This window comes from Cydia pomonella, chromosome 3 (assembly GCF_033807575.1).
Source record: "Cydia pomonella isolate Wapato2018A chromosome 3, ilCydPomo1, whole genome shotgun sequence".
Classification (NCBI taxonomy): domain Eukaryota; kingdom Metazoa; phylum Arthropoda; class Insecta; order Lepidoptera; family Tortricidae; genus Cydia; species Cydia pomonella.
The window spans coordinates 17,126,277-17,148,015 of NC_084705.1; the positions used below are offsets into that span (position 1 = coordinate 17,126,277).

A 21,739-nucleotide genomic window follows, 5' to 3' on the forward strand; every position below is an offset into this window, starting at 1 on the left:
GAAGCCTTTCTCCAGCAGTGGGACACTTTTGTAGGCTAAATAAAAATAAAAACTTGCAAGTAAGATTTGTATAGGTAGCTAACACATAAGAATGGCAAACAAACTTCAAAAATTTGATCTTGATTTGACATTATTTGCAGCAGTGCTGTGCAGGTCACTCGCACCAATATGAAACTATGAAGTGGGAAACGAGATCAGGGGCCTATTTCTCAAACGGTATTAGGCTTATATTATTTGTCCACGTACTGTCACGTCGTATGGGTTACTATTACTATGGTATATGGTTCCACGGTGCATAAAAACCGTAAGTCCATGGAAAACTCATTCAACTACCGTCTTCTCGCGTAAACAGTCCCAAGCTTAAATAAGTAATCCAAACTGGTTCTCTAGTGGCTGATACGGTTGTTATGAGTGGTGAGGCAGATATACAGACAAGGACAAAGTTCGAGTATCAGTTTAAATGTCGATATATCTTCATGGCTTTACTTTGGGGTGAGAAAGGGTTTAGAAATGAAATAACTATCCCATTTTTATTTTATTTTCTTTATTTACATAGTATAATATTTTGAAATATATTTATTTTCATTTCAACCTTAGGTGATAAACAAATAATCGAGCTTCCCAGTAAGTATTGTGTACCTGTGTCAGGACACCTCGCTCTTCCATATTACAGTAATGAACCTAAACGTAATTGGTATAGAGGTGCTAGTAAACTAACGTAAAGTGGAGTCCAATATAAAATACAAATAATGTAAACAAACCACTTTTCCTTCATTTCTTCGTACTAATTTTGCACTTTTTGTGGACAACCATGATTTTATCAACAGTGTATGTACTACTTTTATTTATGTCGAGTAAAAATTATATTAATTATTAATATTTCAATTAACACATCCATCGCAAAACTTTTAGGTTATACGTCAAATTCTAACAAAATCTGTCATATTTGTTCACATTATTTGTCTTTTCTATTGAACTCCACTTTAGCAGCAGTCAACTGTCGCAGTTCTTTAACTCCCATTGGCAGACTTATGTATAGGATTTATAAATTGTCAGTTAACATGTGCTGGACGAAACGCGTTTTCTCTAAAATTATGACTTAGAATATGCATTTAGACCACTTCCTGACGAAAGTTCGCCTTGAGCACGTCTGTCTTTACATTTGTATTGCATGTATAATTGGTTTCATGAATCGTATTGACGATTCATGAAACAAATTATACATGCAAATTTACCCCCTAGAAAAAAAATATTTCGCGGTACCGAAGTGACATGTTAAATAAAATGCTTCTGAATACTATACAGTATTTAAATTATAATCTCGAAATATGTCGATGGAAGTATTTATTTTCTATTTTTAATAAGTTTATGCCTCGTGTTTCTGGTGACAACCAGTGTATTAGCATCATCGCCACTAGCGCCAGACTGGTAAATAAGTACAATGAAATATATAAAGGAAAACTATAACGATACTGTAAAGACAGTAAAGGGAAATAAAGGGCTGAAAGGTAAAAGTAGAGGGAACAAACGCACGAAATGTACGTGTAGTATTTTTGAGGTATGACCTCAATACATAATGCGAGACTGAGACTAAATGGACCGCAATCAATAAAGCAGTTACAAATCAAGACTGTCACGTGAAATGCAAAGGCGTTATTATTTGTTTGTGCTTTATGAACCCAAACAGATAAAATTAAAACTAGAAGCAAAGGTATAACTGAAGCGATAAGATAAACGACCTTACGCTTCATTTTATACGACATTAGAACTAATAGAAGCGAAATAGCTATGTTACCACATAATGTAATAAATAATGCTATGTAAGTATTGTGTGAAAACTGGCGCTCTACAGATTCATTATCATTGTCTAAAGTGATTAAGATTGATTTTGCCGAAGAAGAACACTTCGCTACTGTGACAGAGAGAATTGCGACAAGAAGAGAGAGACAGAAGAGTTTCGCTTTCCGCTCGCAGACTCAGCAGCGAGGCTCTACTTTGCTCTACTCGCCCTTGGCTAGCCAACCAGTATGGAGATTCCGGCCACCAGTACACCGATACCATGCACGTCAGTGCTATCACAGCTGCACCCGATGACACGTATGGTAATGCTACATTAAAAACTCCTGTAGTATATAATATATTTGTTACTTTAGCACTTAAATTTTTTACAGTCTCATCGGCAACAAGGTAAGCGAACCTATGTTTCGGGCCACAGTATTCACAGATAGCTAAAGTGGTTATTATCCTAACTCCTCCCTTAATTATGGCTACAATAAGATTGCCTACTACAGACAATGGCTGTTGATATGGAAAGTAATTTATAATGAAATACAGCAGGCTGAGAAAAAATAGCAGTGTGAAGGCAGGCTTGCGTCCGTGGACGTCTATCATGAACGGTACTAGGAGTAGTCCTGGTATTAAACCTATTGTATTTAATATTCCTGAAACAAAAATACCTTTATACCTACTCGCATATTATAGTGGCAATATGTAATGGTAATGTCAATATTTTAAGAAAAAATATGGTCTCTCCAAACGTCACTGACAATTACATGCGATTTGCAATACATTGCAGCATTTGGTCGATCAATTGAATTCGTTGTTCATACGTTTTCATACTTAGCCAGCAATTATCTTACTTTAGGTATAGTTTGCCTTTGTACTACCCAATTATATTCTATCTGATGTAATCAATATTTATTTTTCTCGTACAATAAAGTGTTTACTTACTTATTTATTATTTAAAATCGCATACCATTTGTTGTAACGTCTGTAGATGACTTAATAAAGCGGATATGGCTACTGGACAATATTAAACAAAGATTTATGAATACCGGATTACTCCGGTATCCTAGTTTAAAAACAGAATATGTCAGTATTTTTTTATATGAGCTATGTAAACAAACTTACCATAATATTCAAGTGCTTTCCAAGAATAGTCACCTTTTCCACGAGCAAAAAGTATTGTGTTCAAATCAACAGTGGATGAAATTCCTTGCAACAACGACAGACATATAATCGGTACAAGTACAATAGGCTGAAACAAGACAAAATATTATCCCTGTCGAAGAGTTATTAGCTGCTTCTGCAGGGGCTGTCAGTGCAGTAGTAGGTAATCATTTGTTTTCTGGGCCACTTCTTCCATAATCACAGGGACAATCCTCATGAGATTCTTTATGGCTTTCATACGAGTATGATTGGATAAAAAGTGGCCCAGGAATCAAATCGATTAACTATTTAAAGACTTAAAAATAGTTTTAAGAAATTATATTTTGATCTCGATACCATCCAGCGCGAAATAATTTACTTTGCCGTAATTCAAACCGGTCAATGGTTTCTCCCAAGAGATGTGAGACGAGGAAAAATATACGCACTACGCTGCATTTATCTCAATGCGCAAACCGGTTCTTAGTATCATAAAAGTATTATGTTGTTATTTATTTGAACAAGAAATCCAAAGTACTAAGTGCAACCATACAACAATAACATGATTGCGAGTAAGTACCACACGAGTACCACACATAACCTCAAATTGTTAATTACATATGTATGATTTCATTACATAGCAGAAATCGACATATGTACTTGTATGAACAAGGAACAACGGAACAAGGGTCTCAAAATATTTGAATAAATTAAAAAAGTCTCAGTAATAGAAAACAAGCGTTTTTAGAATAAAATGTGACTATGTACCTCTTTATTCTTAAATTTTTCGCTTTCTTGATTATCATTTCTAGTTTCAATTATAAGTTCGTCCATGGCGTTTTCTTAAACTGATGTTCCTCAAACTGAAGTTAGTGAGTAAGTTGAACCTATAAGTGTAGACAAACTGGTCTACATAAATACGTACGTATGAAAAACGACGCGAGCGCAAAGGGCCGCGGAGAACTGGAGACTGGGAGGAAATTAAGTCGACTCAATATATTGAAAGAAAGTTGATCCTTTACGCAGGCCAGTCCGAGCGACTCGCTGCTTTGTTTGATTAGTCAGATACTCAGATATACCTAGCAGTCAGACCTCTTGGCTATGGACCTCCTGCCTTCTCAAAATTGGGTTTGGCACCGACTTCAAACATATCAGTTGCTGGCGCATACAAAAGGGAAAATATTTTTAACTATCCTATTTTGAAGCCGGTCTTTTTAAAGTGTTTATTTTCCATTATTTAGATTCAAGTTTTTGTGAGCCAACAATCTGAGGGCCTGTCGTCAACCACGTCCGACGTGTTGCCTGTCTATCGCACTTGTAAATTCGTACGTAAGTGTGACAAGGAGGCAACACGTCGAACGTGGTTCGCGGTAGGCCCTCTGCAGACGCATTCGTTCCTGTCTGGCCAAACAGTCATGTCACAAAAAAATTCGCGCAGATCCAGACATAGAAACTTCAAAAATACCCGACGTTTACGACGGCGTTCCTCATTTGAATTTAGGTAAGTAATTTAATTGAATTGAACCCATTATCAGAACTGGACCTTGACAAAAATGTTCCTTACAATCCTTTCTTACTTACTTGACAAACTAAACGTACTAAACGTAGAAGCCAAGTCGGTGGCAAACAAGCATACAGCCCGCCTGATGGTTAGTAGTCTCCGTAGCCTTATGTACGTCTGCAACTCCAAGGGAGTTACATGCGCGTCGCCAACCCTAACACTCCGCACCCTCGTTGAGCTCTCTGGCAACTGTCTATTCTATCTGGGACTATATATACTTTTAACCGATTTTTTTCTATGTGGTCCAGAAACGATGTTCTGAGACTTCTGTGGTCAAACAAAAAACCTACTACTACGTCCTTTTATGAAGTCGGCTAAAAAACAAAAAGCGGTTTGCTTTCTACTCGTTTCTTGAGCGGAGAAAAAGAAGAGATATGCCTTTGGCCAGCAGTACAAAAATAGGCCAGGCTAAGAATAAAGAAATGAGAAATTATTATTAGATTAAACAAGTAAGTAGAAAAATAAATAAAAAACCGGGCAAGTGCGAGTCGGACTCGCGCACAAAGAGTTCCGTACAATTATTTATAAAAAAATTATGTTTTTTGTATGGGAGCCCCCCTTAAATTTTTATTTTATTCTGTTTTTAGTATTTGTTGTTATAGCGGCAACAGAAATACATCATCTGTGAAAATTTCAACTATCTAGCTATCACGGTTCATAAGATAGAGAGAGAGTTGTGAGAGACGGATGGGCGGACGGACGGACGGATGGACAGCGAAGTCTCAGTAATAGGGTCCCGTTTGACCCTTTGGGTACGGAACCCTAAAAAGCCATATTTAGGATATAATTATACCTAACTCCATAACAGATTAGTGCACCTCTTTTTGTGTTTTATTATAATTTTATTATTTAATTTCCGAAGTTCATTCCCATTATTTACATTAGAGGTGTAAATTTGAGAGCGTTGTTTATCAAACGTAAATATTTCTTTTATAGGTAGTTAACCCAATTACGGTTTCATTCGTAAACACAAATATACCCATATACATACATAGACTATCAAAGTAAACCTTCTCGTATTCGAGTAAAAAATATATTACACGAACACTCTGCCAGCAACGTAAAGCGCCTACGAAAACCGATCCGCAATTTTTTATGCATAAAATACATTGCAGTCTTGAAATATATTTAGGAATACCTCGGTTAAAGTCCTTTGGATTCTTCTAGAGCATGCTTTATTATTAGAGGGTTGGTAATCCTTTAGCTTGGGCCGTTTTAGGAATTATTTTAACCTCTTGTTAGGGTTCCGTAGCCAAATGGCATAAAACGGAACCCTTATAGTTTCGCCATGTCCGTCTGTCTGTCTGTCTGTCTGTCTGTCTGTCTGTCTGTCTGTCTGTCTGTCTGTCTGTCCGAGGCTTTGCTCCGTGGTCGTTAGTGCTAGAAAGCTGAAATTTGGCAAGGATATATAAATCAATAAAGCCGACAAAGTCGTACAATAAAATCTAAAAATTTAATTTTTTTTAGGGTACCTCCCCTACACGTAAAGTGGGGGTGAATTTTTTTTTTTCGCTTCAACCCTAGAGTGTGGGGTATCGTTGGAAAGGTCTTTCAAAACTAATAGGGGTTTTCAAGAAACATTTTTTGATAAAGTGAATATATTCGGAGATAATCGCTCCGAAAGAAAAAAAAAATGTGTCCCCCCCCCCTCTAACTTTTGAACCATAAGTCCAAAAAATATGAAAAAAATCGTGGAAGTAGAGCTTAAGAAAGACATTAAATGAAAACTATAGCGGCCATGATCGGTTTAGCTGATTTTGAGTTATCGCAAAAAGTTTTACCTTCATAGTAAAAAGACTTACTTTAATTAGGTACTGATTATGCAAATTTGCCTATTTGTTTAACTCGGGTGAAAGGTACCATTTACTACACTTTAAGCTCCAGTTTAGCTTATTGTGACGGAAGAGTAACTACGGAACCCTACACTGAGCGTGGCCCGACATGCTCTTGGCCGGTTATTTTTATTTTTCATATTGAAGTTATTTGAATTTAAAACTTACTTTATCAAGTAAAAGTAAGAAAGTGAACAGAGTGACGTATCGATAGTTTCGGCGGTTAAAAGTGAGAGCACTTTCGATTTCTATGAACATTTCACTTCATGAAGTATACCTAGGCTTAACATCAAAATCTTCGACATCCATAGTATGGAAGGTAGAGGTTAAGGAATGAAATCTCCATGTACCAAAGTGTCCGTCAAAAAACCTTAAATAAGTACGATACAGAGAATATTTAGAAAAAAAAAACAAATCATAGACATCGCACTTTACTCCGTCAATAACGCCTAGGTTCTTAGCTACTCTGGAGAGTTTTGAAACTATTATTTATAGCTGACACCTGGACATTTTTGCAACCGTTCTGCCTATGGAGATTGCATTCCTTACCTCTACCTTCTATAATCCATAGGATCACTGTTTGTACATGGAAAGCGATGCAATTTGTTGGCTGTGTGCATGCCAGTGGCAGTCGCCGGCTACACGACACATTACTTATGTGACAGTTGACAGAATGTCAAATGGTTGGCAAATTTGGGCCCTCAAGAGACCATCGGTTTTATTTTCCTCTCAATTTGCACATACTCGTAGCTACGAGCAATTAAGTGGAGAATTATTCCAGATATGTACTGCCAATTGTATCATTCACACCCCGGTTTGTTATGAACTTGCGCTATTAGTATCTGTCTCCAGCGTACAGATATCAAAGAAAGTATAACAGAGCAATAAGAATTCATAACGTCAGCTTAGACGTAAGGATATTTGGAATAAAACAGTTACAGGATAGAATAGAGAAGGAAAAAGAGATGTACCTATGTAGGTACCAGTTTGCACAAATACGACCAAATTAGGTGTCTTAATTGATGTTTACTCGATTATCTCGTCTTCATTGTTGATGCTTTTGCAACACATGACATGGAAAAATAATTGAAATATTAAAAAAAAAACCTGTTTTAGCAAGATACAGGACATTAAATTACAGATGAATTAAAGAGTGTTTAAGAATGTCTTATATTTATTTATTTATTGCATTAGCTGAGTCTGTCAGCTTCATGCTCTAAAAACCTACATTTAAAAGTGGGAAAGTGAACGATGTGACGTAGTAATTTTTCGGCTATTGAAAGTACTTGAAAGCGAGAGCACTTTCAATTTCTATTAACGCTGTCACTTCATGACGTATAGCTTCTACGTCAAATTCGTCAGTCATTGCAGTATCATACTATAGAGGCATGCACGAGTAAAACGTTGATCGTCGCAGGGGGAATATATGTATAAGTAGGTACTAGAGATCAAGAATTCCAGTGCGTTGGAGTAGAGCACACATTATAAAGATATAAGTCGCCAACGACTGGTTTGCTTATTATTAAATTTACTTTTCAGAAGTGTTTATTGTTCAAAATACAGTTTGGATGGCATAAAAAAACACCTTCAAATTTTTTTGCAGTTTTATGTTTTTTTTTTAAGGTTTTCCGCGCTTTGTTCTTACTTGGCTCTAAATGGAAACCAGGTTACAAAAGTAACAAAGTGAGCGAGGTTGAAAGTAAGATCACTTTCAATTTCTATGAACACTGTCGCTTGATGATGCGTCATGACGTCTACGTCAAAATCGTCAGTACCTATCGAAAGTAACACTTTAAATCTAACTTATAATACTCGTAGACCTGCTTACAGTCCGGCAAAAACAAGGAAGCAATTATCTGTTAGACTGAGAAGTAGCATAAGTAGGTATTACGATCAAAATTTAGCAGATAGCAAACTGAAACTACGTAGGAACTTCTACGTTATTACTTATCGCATTTAATATATTTATGGACCTTCTTGTATTTTTTGAATTACGTCCTCCTTATGACAAAATTGTATTTTAATCCTAATCTTTTTTTTTATAATAGTTTTAATGGTATAGCATTTGCACCCTATTAAGTAGTAGAGGGGTCACTTGTTGCACCCGATCATTATTTACTGCTCCTGTTATAAAAAAAGGCCTCATTAAAATCGTGGTTAACGATACGGGTCAGTACGGAGCAAATAATAAATCCCATGGCTTTGGTTAACTAATGACATGACTCACGACATGATTGACGGTTTTATTGCAGTTAATTAAATTACGAAAGCTCCTTACTTCTGTTGACTCAAAATAACATTGAAATTAAGAATTTTATGAACCCTGGAAAATCTATCAAGCAACTAGCAGGTTAACAATTACATATCAATAATTTAACAAAAAATGATGGTGCTTACAAGTCAAGGCCAAATAACCATATTCCCAATATTTCATCTATCGCGATACTAGGTACATTTCAAGGTCAGATAAGAAGCCAAATAGCTGTGTCTCAACATCCCACCAAACATATGCCTAAACAGTCAAGGTCAAATCGCAGAGGTCTCGGATTGGGGTGACCTAGCGAAGGTCACGGGCCGCGAGCGCGCGGACGGGGTCGGGCAAGTGGGCCGCCGGTTGAATCGGGGACGCGAAACGGGGTTACGGGAACAGGACTCCTGCCACAGAATGGCCAATTACCGGGGTTAACTGGCAATGTCGGTGATTCGAAGTGACGATATTTATTGACGTATTTTAGTATAAAAATGTATACAATGGGCACTATGAGCAGGAAACATGATAACATTCCCATCAATTTTTTATTTAAATACTTCCAAGAAATTTATATTTAAATATTTCTTTTTTATATAAAATATATAACGGCCTTCTAGCCTAGTCTGTAGTGACCCTGCCTAAGAAGCAAGAGGTCCCGGGTTAGAATCCTGGTAAAGGCATTAATTTCTGTTATTACAGATATTTTTTCTTGAGTTATGGATGTTTTATATATATTTAAATATATATCTATTACAATATATTGTCGTCTAGTATCCGCAATAGAAGCCTTATTAAGCTTAGGTACTGCAGGACTAGGTCAAATTGTGTAAAATTGTCTTTATTTGACTAACATCTTCTATTTATCTCTCTCAGTTGCTTAAAGGTTAGTTGGGATAGATCCCTTAATGGGATAAGTTCGCCTTTGTACACATTTGTCCCATAATAGGTAATTCTATTTAAATTTACATATAGAACATTCTAGGAAGAGGTAGGTAATTTGTTGTCTGAGGTCCACCCGTCATCATCCTGACACACACAATTTATGAAAGAAACAAAACAGCTTGAGGATGTATTATCCCCAGGGATTCTAGGTCATTATAATTGACAATATGGATTTTATGGATTTTTTGTTTTCCAAAGTTTCCTATATGAAAAAAACCGAAACTCCATAAACAATATACAAAGCAAAACAAATTAAAACAACACAGTTACTAGTAATAAGAAACAACATGGTTTCCACCTAGCATGTAAAGAAAAAAAACCGGGCAAGTGCGAGTCGGACTCGCGCACGAAGGGTTCAGTACCATTATTTATAAAAATCGGGCAGGTGCGAGTCGGACTCGCGCACGAAGGGCTGCGTACCATTAATTATGAAAACGGCAAAAAAATATATGTTTGTTGTATGGGAGCTCCCCTTAAATATTTATTTTATTCTGTTTTTAGTATTTGTTATTATAGCGGCAACAGAAATACATCATCTGTGAAAATTTCAACTGTCTAGCTATCACGGTTCATGAGATACAGCCTGGTGACAGGGACAGCGAAGTCTCAGTAATAGGGTCCGTTTGACCCTTTGGGTACGGAACCCTAAAAATGGCAAAAAAAAATGTTTGTTGTATGGGAGCCCCCTTAAATATTTATTTTATTCTGTTTTTAGGGTTCCGTAGCCAAATGGCATAAAACGGAACCCTTATAGTTTCGCCATGTCCGTCTGTCTGTCTGTCTGTCTGTCCGAGGCTTTGCTCCGTGGTCGTTAGTGCTATAAAGCTGAAATTTGACATGGATATATAAATCAATAAAGCCGACAAAGTCGTACAATAAAATCTAAAAATTTTTTTTTTTAGGGTACCTCCCCTACACGTAAAGTGGGTGTGAAATTTTTTTTCGCTTCAACCCTAGAGTGTGGGGTATCGTTGGAAAGGTCTTTCAAAACTAATAGGGGTTTTCAAGAAACATTTTTTGATAAAGTGAATATAATCGGAGATAATCGCTCCGAAAAAAAAAAATATGTCCCCCCCTCTCTAACTTTTGAACCATAGGTCCAAAAAATATGAAAAAAATCGTGGAAGTAGAGCTTAAGAAAGACATAAAATGAAAACTATAGCGGACATGATCAGTTTAGCTGTTTTGAGTTATCGCAAAAAGTTTTCCCTTCATAGTAAAAAGACTTACTTTAATTAGGTACTGATTATGCAAATTTGCCTATTTGATTAACTCGGGTAAAAGGTACCGTTTCATCCCTTGGTTAACAATTTACTATACTTTAAGCTCCAGTTTAGCTTATTGTGACGGAAGAGTAACTACGGAACCCTACACTGAGCGTGGCCCGACATGCTCTTGGCCGGTTATTAGTATTTGTTGTTATAGCGGAAACAGAAATACATCATCTGTGAAAATTTCAACTGTCTAGCTATCACGGTTCATGAGATACAGCCTGGTGACAGACGGGCGGACGGACGGACGGACGGACAGCGAAGTCTCAGTAATAGGGTCCCGTTTGACCCTTTGGGTACGGAACCCTAAAAACTAAGAAGTGACGGATCGACTTTGACAGTTCAATACTTTCCCGCTTAAGTTTCGCGCCAAAATGTCAAAAGAGAACGGTCGCGCGACCCCAATCCCGGTCGAGCTGACACCGTAACCTCCTTACGACGAAGAGAAACTAGTGAAATTGGTCCGATCAGCTGCTCTGACGTAAACGCGCTCACTTTTATTCAACTGACGTATAACACCGCCCACAAACTTAATATTACCGGCGGTTAAATAATCATTTACACCGTACTGTTACCATCAGCAATAGAGATTCATAATAAAAGGCTAAACACAAAGTGATCTATGCAAACAAACAATTTTCCTAAGTTACAAATTTTATAGTAACATGCCACACTGTTGGCGAGGTATCCATAAAGCTCGATTTCTAGCTCTCCTATATTACCAAAGACGATTACCAAACCACCTGCGGTATCTTACTATTTTCTCGAAGAAAAAGCAGACCAAACTTGCACCAACCGCAAAAGTACCTTTGTTATCCTACGTAACATTCACTTCAAGTTTCATTTCCTGACGTCACACGACGTAAGCGGACAGAAACGTCACACAAACGTCAAACGTGTACAGCGTTTTTTAGATTAGTACAAAAGACAGAGATGGAAAGCAGAACAGAAACAGAAATTGACAATCAAATCGATACCTTATGCCTTAATACATAAGGCACTTTTTTATAGCACCATGCGCATACCTTTCACCTAACGGGTTGGCATAATACAGCTATAACTTGCCTGTATTCATCAATAGGTAGTGGTGTGCGTTCTTCGTCGTAGACTTGAAATGATTTCATCAGCTGTCTCTTTCTTCTGTCGAGCGCCGTCTCTGTCGGCGGTGATATGTGCCTGCCGTACACAGGATGCACGGCGATTTTCGATTCTATTGGATAAAAAGTAATTTAAGGATGAAACTCATCACCGCAAACAATAGATAGTACTATATTCCTCACGGGTGTGTAATGTTTAATATTACTTAATCATAAAAAAAACTATCATACATTTGCCATAATATGGGAATAATGCCTATTTAAAAAGATTTTTTATCTAGTATAGACACAATGTACCTATAATGTCTTTAGTAATATAATATTTTTATATATCGTCATAGGTAGGTACATATTTTACACAATTTTAATAATTATAAAGACATTCAAATAACAATTTGTAACTTGTTATGTGTTAAACACTGAATGTGGCTAATTTAAATATTACAATATTGTATAAGTTACACGTTTTGACATGTTGTTTGTAAAATAATTTTTCACCACACCACACCACACGTAAATACCCTCTTGATTGTTCAAAAACTAATGAGAAAAATGCTTTTTATCCACATGTGGGGCAAAGTAATTGAATGCAAATTTTGATTTGTTTCTTTATGTTGGCTGGTAGAACTGACTTTGAATGATACATATTTATTACGTTCATTTGGATTTGATTTGATTTTTTTGGTGTTTCATAGTTTAGTATTATCCTCGCATTGGTGTAGTGAAAAATGTTGTGTTTCACTCGGAGGCAGTTTGTTTAGCTCTCGTGCCTTGAAACCCTCGCAACGCTCAAGATACCAATTCCGGAATCTTTCGCTTGCTCGAGTACCAATATTAGCACGAGCGGTTAAACAACAACTTCGCCCCCTTGTAAAACAAATAACTATTACGAGGACGCAGTTCTAACTTAACCTGTCCTACTTTATGGTAGATATTCGATTCTGTGGGGATCGCAAGTCTACTAACCTACTACCTACCTACTTTTTGTTAGACATCTATTCGATTCTGCTAGGTCGCAGTTTTAACTGACCTAACAGACTTTTCCGGGGGACTTGATATAATTATATCATATCACTAGTTATAACTTATATGCTCTATAGTATGTGATAATTATAGCAGTATTATGTATTACACGAAATGTAAAGATATGACCATTATACCACGAATAAGTTTATGCGTATCGTTGATTAGTTAATATAAAATTATTACTTAATATACATAATTATTCCAAATAACGATATACCTAACTATAATATAGGAAAGTTATTATATAAAATGTAATGCACCCATTTTTCACTACTGGAAACAGTTTGAGTCAAAGCAAAGACCCATAATCATATTATGTAGATCTTTCATCATATAAAAAATAAAACATCTTAAGTAAGCAAAATACTTGAATTTCTCAAAATGCTCTCCATTTCAATGATTCTTTAAGTATATAGTAACACAAAAAATGCCCCATTTCCTATTGTTATTTAAAAATTAGAGCACAATATGAGACGTGTCGTGTGGAAATGAAATATGGGGTTTTTCATTAATTGTTTATTTATTTATTTATTAGACATTTATAAGCTTAACAGGTGCACCAAATTGCTACTAAACGGCATTCTTATTAATTAATCCGTTTAAATACCTGATAAATCATCAGGGTCCTTCTTCGTATCAGTTTTTTCTAGTTGTTCATCTGAAACAAAAAATATAACGACATGCATTCTAATACGAGAACGAATAAGTTTTGGCCAAAAATATAATTTATGGTACAAACTTTTTTCTTTTTTTTTATGTAAACCAGCTGATCAAGGAACTGAGCAGCATGCATGTAGGATGACATATTGACGGTGTCAGTATCAATAATATTAGCTAAGCTGATGACATGGTGCTGCTGGGTCCCTCCATCAACACAATCAGGCAACTGGTTAGCAAATGTGAGAACTATGCCGAGCAACATGGCTTGAGATACAACTCTAAAAAGAGTGAAGTTATGATATTTAAATCGAATAAATATAACCCGAAAGTTGTGCTTCCAGTAATGTTGGGCGGCGTTCCACTAAAGGTAGCGGACCAGTTTATAGTACATTGTGCAACGAGGGGGGAAGTGAAATTTTGGATACGAGGGTGGTAATTGCCGACAGGTGCAGGTTGGATGGAATTTAAGCCCCGAGTTTGCAATATTCTTACCCCCGGCGTTACACACAATATTTTTCATCACACTTGCGAAGAAAAAACTAAATTTTAAGCGAAATAATTCTTAAATACGGTGACATATCAAACATTCGTCCGCCATTTTGTAATTTCTTGGCAGGTGAGGCATCGAAGGCACAGACCTATTCAGCATTCAGCCACGATTGAAAATTAAGTAAAAATATTTTAATCGGCTGTTAAATTAATCAAATTAAATAATTTTAAAAGTAAAACTCAACTATGCTACTTGGATTGTATGAATAAGTGACATAAATTAAAAAAAAAAAAAGCTGTAACTCCCTAGGGAGTTATAGCTTTTTTTCACAATCCATAACTCCCGCGGGAACAAAATAGGCCTTTGTCCTTCAGCACACCTGCATGAAATAAGATCTTTTTCGAGCAAGTGTGATGAAAAATATCTCTAGGGCACATAGTCACGCCGGACTTGGGAGACGATGCGGATATAGAGAGGGAGAGGAGGGCCTTGTCTGTGCGAGGTAATATGATTGCCCGCAGGTTCGCTCGGTGTACGAAGGAAGTAAAAATCACATTATTTAGGGCTTATTGCCAAACCTTCTACACCAGCAGCCTGTGGGTGTGAGTCATACGCAGCACACATACAACACGCTCAGGGTTCTATATAATAACATATTCAGGATGCTGATGAAGCTGCCACGACGCTGCAGTGCGTCGGGTATGTTCGCAGAGGTGCGCACTGATGGCTTTCACGCCGTCAGAAGGAAGAGAGTAGCGTCACTGCTGAACAGAGTACGCGGCAGCTCCAACACCATCCTGAGCATGTTCGCTGAGCGCTTGAACTGCCCCATGACAAAACACTGGGTAGAAATCATCACTGGCCAAACAAAGTAATGATTTCTACCTAGTGCCGCTATTCATTATTTAATTTTTTTTTTTTGTAGTCATTAATTATGTTTGTAGCTGTTAAATTTGTTATTTAATGTATTTTAGTCACTTTATTTCTATATTTGAATTGTATTTTGTAATGTTTCTTATGGGTTGGTACCTATACCTGAATTATTATTATTATTTTATCGCTGCGCTGACTGTACATTTTACCACAGGCAACTAACTCTTATCGAGACAATTCTAAAAAGTCCAAACACAATAAGGTTGCGACGGTTGCCTTGTTTCATTACATAGTTCTTATGGCCACCTCCTGTCTCAATCATCAGATCAGCTCGATGATGGTACCATCATATTGCATTGTCACCCAAATTACATATGCATGCAAATAAATTTTGAGCTCAATCGGAAATCAGGAAGTGGGTCAAATATTGCTTCCAAGATTTGACCCACACTAACTAACAAACCAAGTATCATAGTAACAGGGCAAGTTAAATAAAAGCTTGTAAAAAAGACATCTGCGGGGAAATGGCGATAATAGGGTTAAAAATTTATAAGTCTCAAAAAGAGGACGCGGCAGAGGCCTATTGACGAGATGAGATTATTGAAGCCAACTTGTGCTCAAATGCCTAATCGGATTAACGTAAGAAATGTAAGAATTTATTTTTGAGTTATGAACTGAAATTACAACCAAAAATCACTAATCAATCACCTACAAAAAAATAATTAAACGAAAATCAACCTTATTATGGTACTAATAATACGTTTCACTACGGTTATGAACTTGCTGTGGTAATTAGTGAGTTTTGGTTGTCACGTGACGAAATATGAAGCAAAGACTAAGCGAGTTAAATGGGAGGTCTCCAGGTCCTAGATTTCTATACAGTATGAAATTGCTATACGTTGAGGTGTGGATATGTAGGGCATACTAAACAACTGTGGACAAAGGCTAACCCCGAAATCGCGAAAAACAATCTGTTCTCAGTGTTCTCTCATACATTTTGGTGAATCGCATGTTAATGTTTTCTATGGAAAAACTGTCATTTTTTTCGCGATTACGGGGTTGGCCCCACAGTAAAAGTTGTTCAATATGACCCACATCTTCACCCTTCAGCGTTTGGTCAAACCTAACAATTTCACCCCATATACATATAAGGGTCAATTCATAAATTTCAAAAATCAATCCTTTACTCCAACTATAAGTGCATACTATGCACGAAAACGGTAGAAACAAAAATTGTATCTTCACGGCCCTTATAGGTAAATTACTTAAGCGTTTTAATATGCATAATCAAATATTTCCCACAATGTTTAGAACTTTATTAATTTAGTTAAAGTATAGAGAAATAAGTAAGCTTAGAGTAGTAACTCTTAAAGTAGTAAGAGAATTTAAGTACTTGGGACACTGGGTAACCGCATCGCTAAAAGATGATATAGATGTAGAAAGGGAGAGCGTAGGGCGCTGGCAGTAAGAAGTAATATGTTGATTCGTAGGTTCGCAAGGTGTACTAGCAACGTCAAAATCACCCTTTTTAAGGCGTACTGTCAGTCATTTTACACCTGCAGCCTATGGATCAACTTTACTCAAAAAACTTACAGCGCCCTGCGCGTGCAATATAATAATGCTTTTAGGATGCTGTTGGGGCTGCCGCGCTATTGCAGCGCTAGCGGTATGTTCGCGGAGGCGAGCACCGACGGCTTCCACGCCATCATGCGCAAGCGGGTGGCGTCGCTGGTGCGGCGCGTGCGCGGCAGCGCCAACAGTCTCCTTGCCACAGTCGCGGACAGGGTAGATGGCGTTTTCTGGCAGTACTGGAGCAGCCTACATACCCATGATAATCGAGATAGTATACTACATTATAAAATAAAATAGTTATTAATATAGGTTTAGTTTATTAGGTAATAAGTTACTAATATAATATGGAAATAATTCTGAAATAAATGTTTATTTAATTTAATTTAATTTAGAGTGCTCTGCTCACTCCATACACAGATAAAAACCCATTTATTATAAGTTTACTACTTACTTGTACCTACTTAATAACACTTAAGCTCAGTAAGTATTAACTATTAAGTGAGTTTTAAACTTATTAATAATACGGTTTACCACGCCTCATTATTTATATGTTTAAAATGTTAAATAAAGCCTTTCTTGCATGTGTGTTGTACAGTAAGATTTATTACATGAATATATATAACAATAATTTACTTGGCATCTATATGTTAATGTTTCACTACACCGTCTACACGTTATGAAACAAAATCCCCCAAGCGTCTGTTTGTGAACTCGTAATAATAGCTAAGAGCATGCTTACTTTTCAGACCTGTGCCTGTACCTAAGTCTGCAATTTTTTTTATGGTGTTCAAATTGTTCAAAGTATTTAAGGTAGTAAAGTTTATCATAGTAGGTATATTTAGTTACCTTCTTCATCAATGGTAGAATCTTTTGTTAAAACTGCTGGTGCCCCAATAACTCTCTTTGATGCTGCCTCAATTGTTGCCGTGTATATGTCCTCTGAAAGAAAAATGTAAAACAATAAAAATCACTGTTATACACAGTTTTATATACACAAAATATGCACTCAATCATAAGTAGAAAATATATATCTTCTTTCTAGTTGTGGTGGTTTCTTTGATAATTTGGTTGTCTGGTAGAAGCTACCATACAGCAACAGCCCTCTTAAGTTATATATATATATATAATATATATATACTTTATATCAACGCCATCTCTATCTGTACTTTGGAACTATTGCATACACAAAAGGGCTAGTTGTGAGGATATTAGTTCTGTAACATCAAAGTGAAAACTGTAACATAACATCAAGTGGATTAAAAAAATAATCTCATCTCACAGTGGCAGTGAAATACTTTTCTAACAATAGGAGTTAAAAGTTTAGTTAAGAGTTTCAACTAAAAATCCTAGTTGCGCAGAATGAACTTCCCACAAACAATATTTAGTTGTGCAAATCTTTCATAGATGGCGCTAAACTCACTAATTTCATTTTCGTAGTCTTCCCATATACGGCTAATTCTTTCCATAGAGTTCTCACTGATACTGGCTCTGATTGGTGCTTTTAATGAATTGTTTAGTTCTTCTAGAACAGTTTTATCAAATAACGGATGTCCTTTATTGTTTATCCTTTTGTTTACTTGTAGCCAGTGGAGAGCTTGAAATGCTGCTTTCTCTGCGGCTAGGCGTTTTGATTTGGCTGTGCTGGAATATATAAATTAGAATTTGAAGCACTTGTTTTTAAAAATATTGGCTTGTGCAATGGGATATATACCTATAGGCAAAATTATTATTAATATAACTGCAAAGTGTCATAACTACAAAAAAAAAAATGGCAATCCCATAATATTAATACATATTGTATCCATTTTAATTATCATACCTATTGAAAATGAAAATTGTAGTTGAAATATTACAATGGCAATTCTGTTGGTAATTGTGAATAATTTAAATATCAGCTCAAACAACTTGCATACCAGCTCTAAATAAAATATGTTAAACTGTAAATGAATGATGTATGAACCTATCAATGGCTAAAATTGTAGCCAAGAAACTAATTATTATTATAATAATAACACAGTCAAATACACGCGATTACACATGACAATTAACTATAAGTATAAAACGGTTAATTAAAGTATAAATCCGTTACATATTTGCCTGAAGCAGGATTTTAATTGCTTTTATTTAGTTCTACAGTAAAACAAAAACATTACCTTTCAAATTTTATTTTCTGCGGCCACACAAATGAATATGTACAGGTCCAGTCATTTTGCACAGCCTTTTTCCTAATACCTTTTGGGGCTACAGAAGTCTGCTTATAGTGGATATCAAACACATTGTCAGGACACTTGGCTGCTAGCTCGTTAAGTGTGACGCGTGGGTTTGGAAATATGGCAGATAGATTTTTTAGTTCTGCAAGATATAAATGTTGCATATTTATGTTTTTACCTAGTAGTTTGGATTTTTATAAGCTCATGGGAGGCTTGGGGTTACGAGTTGGTTTAAATCAAATAAAAAGTGATAAAATCAATCATAAATAAAAAAATTTTTCAAATAATTAGTAATGATGATTTTTACTTTAATGAAATGAATTATGGTTATTTAGCATTTTTGGGACCACCATGATTGTCTTCATTTATTGGTATACTCTTGAGTCATCTGATAGAGATGAGCGTTAGTCAGCACATTTGTGTACATTCAGTAATAACTGTATCATCATGGCCTCATAATATACCTACAGTAATTACCCAACAACTTTCTTGTCAACAATGTCATGTTACTCACCTCTCTCTTTTATTCCATTCTGCAAGTCTGATGTGTCACCATCCAATATCCCTCTTGAGTAATGCCTTTGCACTTGACATTTGCGACAAGCAATATGAGCGAATATAAACCGTTTTTTGCAATTCATGTTTACTTATTGTACTGCAATCTGAAAGAAAATGTTACAGTATTATTAAGACTTGACCAATTTTATTTTTTAAGTGTCCAACTACAAGAAGTTATATTAGTACTTAAGTAAGTAAACACTTTAGTGTCCAAAAAAAATTAATATTACATCAGATGGAAAATAACTGGGTAGTACAAAGGCGAACTTATCCCTAAGAGGGATCTCTTCCAGTTAACCCATACCTAAAAGAGTAATTAAAAACTATATCTAAAGTAATTATATACTAAGTATATAATTAATTACTTTAGAAATAGTTTTTATAATCGCTGATGATATGAATCAATGATGATGATGATAAGCGCTGGTCGCCTAACGGTAAGAGCGTGCGACTTGCAATCCGGAGGTCTCGGGTTCAAACCCTGGCTCGTACCAATGAGTTTTTCGGAACTTATGTACGAAATATCATTTGATATTTACCAGTTGCTTTTCGGTGAAGGAAAACATCGTGAGGAAACCGGACTAATCCCAACAAGGCCTAGTTTACCCTCTGGGTGTGAAGGTCAGATGGCAGTCGCTTTCGTAAAAACTAGTGCCTACGCCAAATCTTGGGATTAGTTGTCAAGCGGACCCCAGGTTCCAGGTTATAAATATATACATATATGCATAAATATATATATATATATATATATATATATATATTAGCCTACATCTTAATGTGTAATTGCTTAAGATAAGAACATTAATATCTTATTAAGTATATTAATATTAACTATGACTAATGCAATTTCGATTTCATTGATGGACTTTAAAGTCTTTGGACGGCTAGAAGATATTAGTTAGGGTTTAATAAACAAAAAGAAGCCGGTAATAGGTTATGATACTTGAAATACTAAAACTTACGTCCGTAATTCCTAACTGCAGTAAATTTATATGATGTATAAATATTATTAGCCGCTGCAATTAAATATTTTTTATAAACTTGTACACTTGCGCAAAACCGCTTTAAAATCATCGTTATATGATTTTAAGTCAAATAATTAACAAATAAAAGCCGCTGTCTCAACTAATCCTGTTGCACATAGCCAGTTGCCAAGTTTCTTTATGAAAATTAAAGTTTTATCAGGTTTCAAGTCTGAAAGAAATGTTGGAAACAAAATTGTTAGAAAATTCCCTTCTTGGAAAATTATTAAGGTGCCTAAGGACTTAAGGAGGAAGCGGGTGATCGGGTGAAGCCGTCAGTGTCACTGTCGTCGTGAGTGACAGATGACATCTGTATCAGATTTTTTTTTTTTAATTCGTTCTTCTGGACAGGCTAGGACAGTAAGCGCGCATTTTTCGATATAGTTCGACTCAAAGAATATTATATTTGAATACCTACTAGAGTCCGACAAAGCAAAGTAGGCAACCATTTTGATAGCCCAGACTGTGCAAATGTTAAGTAAACGTCATAATTTCATAGATGTTTGACGTTTAAAATAACACTTGCGCTTTCTGGGTATGTTTCCGGGATATCAAAATCGCTGCCAACTTATTTTGGTCTGACTTTTATATAATTTGGCCAGGGACTATCTTATTTCAATCACAGACAGATAAAACCTTACTGTAAAAATTGTGTAAATTATTTTTTTATATTTCAAATCTTGTTAACGATGTGCTGATGCTGATATTTCGTGAAACGGAAAACAATTGTCAGGCAGGGCATTTATCGGGAAGTGTGAGTGTAATTGGCTCTTAAAGGCAAAGAACATATAATCACTACGTTCTTAAAGGAACGTACACACCAAGCCAACGAACGTCAACGAATGTTTTTCAGTGTTCATCAGCAGATGTCACTGTAAAATTGGTAGAATGATCGTAGTGATTATATGCTCTTTGGAATGATTGATATAAACTTATTATTTATCTTATAGTTAATTTATCTATTCATTTTAGTGCAGAGCAGCAGTAGATTAAAATCGGAACAAGCAACCATTAAACACGAGTCAAATTCAAATAGGGAAATTAGAATCCCAATAGTTCCAATGTTACAAAATCTGGAGGTTTAAAATTTCAACAGTGTTTTGTGATATTTTCGAAGGTAAGAAGAAAATACCATCCTCCTTAGCGCACATGCAGCGATGAAAACAAGCGATGATTATTTTAATTTTATTTACGACAAACATGTCCGATGACACTCGGCCAAGATTTATGCAAGTTGATTCCGCCAAGTAACATGAGATAGAGTGCATCTGCAAAATAACGTTCCCTCCAATGATTTTTCTATGAGATTGAGATTGAGAAAGAGCTCTAAGTACCTATGCGATGATTTATCCTATAGTTGTCCGATGCTGCACTATTGTTTGAACTGATACTGAAGATTGGGGAATCAGAAACTGTTTGTAAACTGTACAGGGGTAAGGGTCAGATTTC

At 36.0% G+C, this 21,739-nt stretch overlaps 2 protein-coding genes across 2 annotated transcripts in view; both read right to left on the minus strand.

The window, feature by feature from the left end:
- LOC133516201 (ATP-dependent RNA helicase DHX30-like) overlaps positions 1 to 21,002 on the minus strand; it is a 45,483-nt gene extending 24,481 nt beyond the window's left edge. The window contains exons 1-7 of the mRNA XM_061848999.1: positions 20,231 to 21,002; positions 19,225 to 19,372; positions 18,654 to 18,852; positions 17,921 to 18,141; positions 17,347 to 17,439; positions 13,513 to 13,563; positions 11,848 to 11,992 (exon numbers count right to left, since the gene is read on the minus strand). Of these exons, the coding sequence (XP_061704983.1) occupies positions 11,848 to 11,992; positions 13,513 to 13,563; positions 17,347 to 17,439; positions 17,921 to 18,141; positions 18,654 to 18,852; positions 19,225 to 19,351 (836 nt within the window). The 5' untranslated portion in view covers positions 19,352 to 19,372; positions 20,231 to 21,002. The remainder of the gene's footprint in view (positions 1 to 11,847; positions 11,993 to 13,512; positions 13,564 to 17,346; positions 17,440 to 17,920; positions 18,142 to 18,653; positions 18,853 to 19,224; positions 19,373 to 20,230) is intronic.
- LOC133516196 (solute carrier family 22 member 13-like) lies at positions 528 to 4,235 on the minus strand. Its single transcript, XM_061848991.1, has 3 exons — positions 3,694 to 4,235; positions 2,911 to 3,037; positions 528 to 2,441 (listed from the first exon to the last, which is right to left on the minus strand). Exons 1-3 carry the CDS (start codon positions 3,757 to 3,759, stop codon positions 1,861 to 1,863), a joined length of 774 nt encoding a protein of 257 aa, XP_061704975.1. The 5' UTR covers positions 3,760 to 4,235; the 3' UTR covers positions 528 to 1,860.
- Positions 21,003 to 21,739: the final 737 nt, after the last annotated feature.

What these genes read in the sequence shown, in the direction of transcription:
- LOC133516196 (XM_061848991.1), bottom strand. Translation starts at nt 3,759, where the DNA reads ATGGACGAACTTATAATTGAAACTAGAAATGATAATCAAGAAAGCGAA. An exon ending in AAAAATTTAAGAATAAAGAG is followed by an intron (nt 3,038 to 3,693) that starts GTACATAGTCAC and finishes GTCTTGTTTCAG; the next exon opens with CCTATTGTACTTGTACCGAT. An exon ending in GAAAGCACTTGAATATTATG is followed by an intron (nt 2,442 to 2,910) that starts GTAAGTTTGTTT and finishes TTTTTGTTTCAG; the next exon opens with GAATATTAAATACAATAGGT.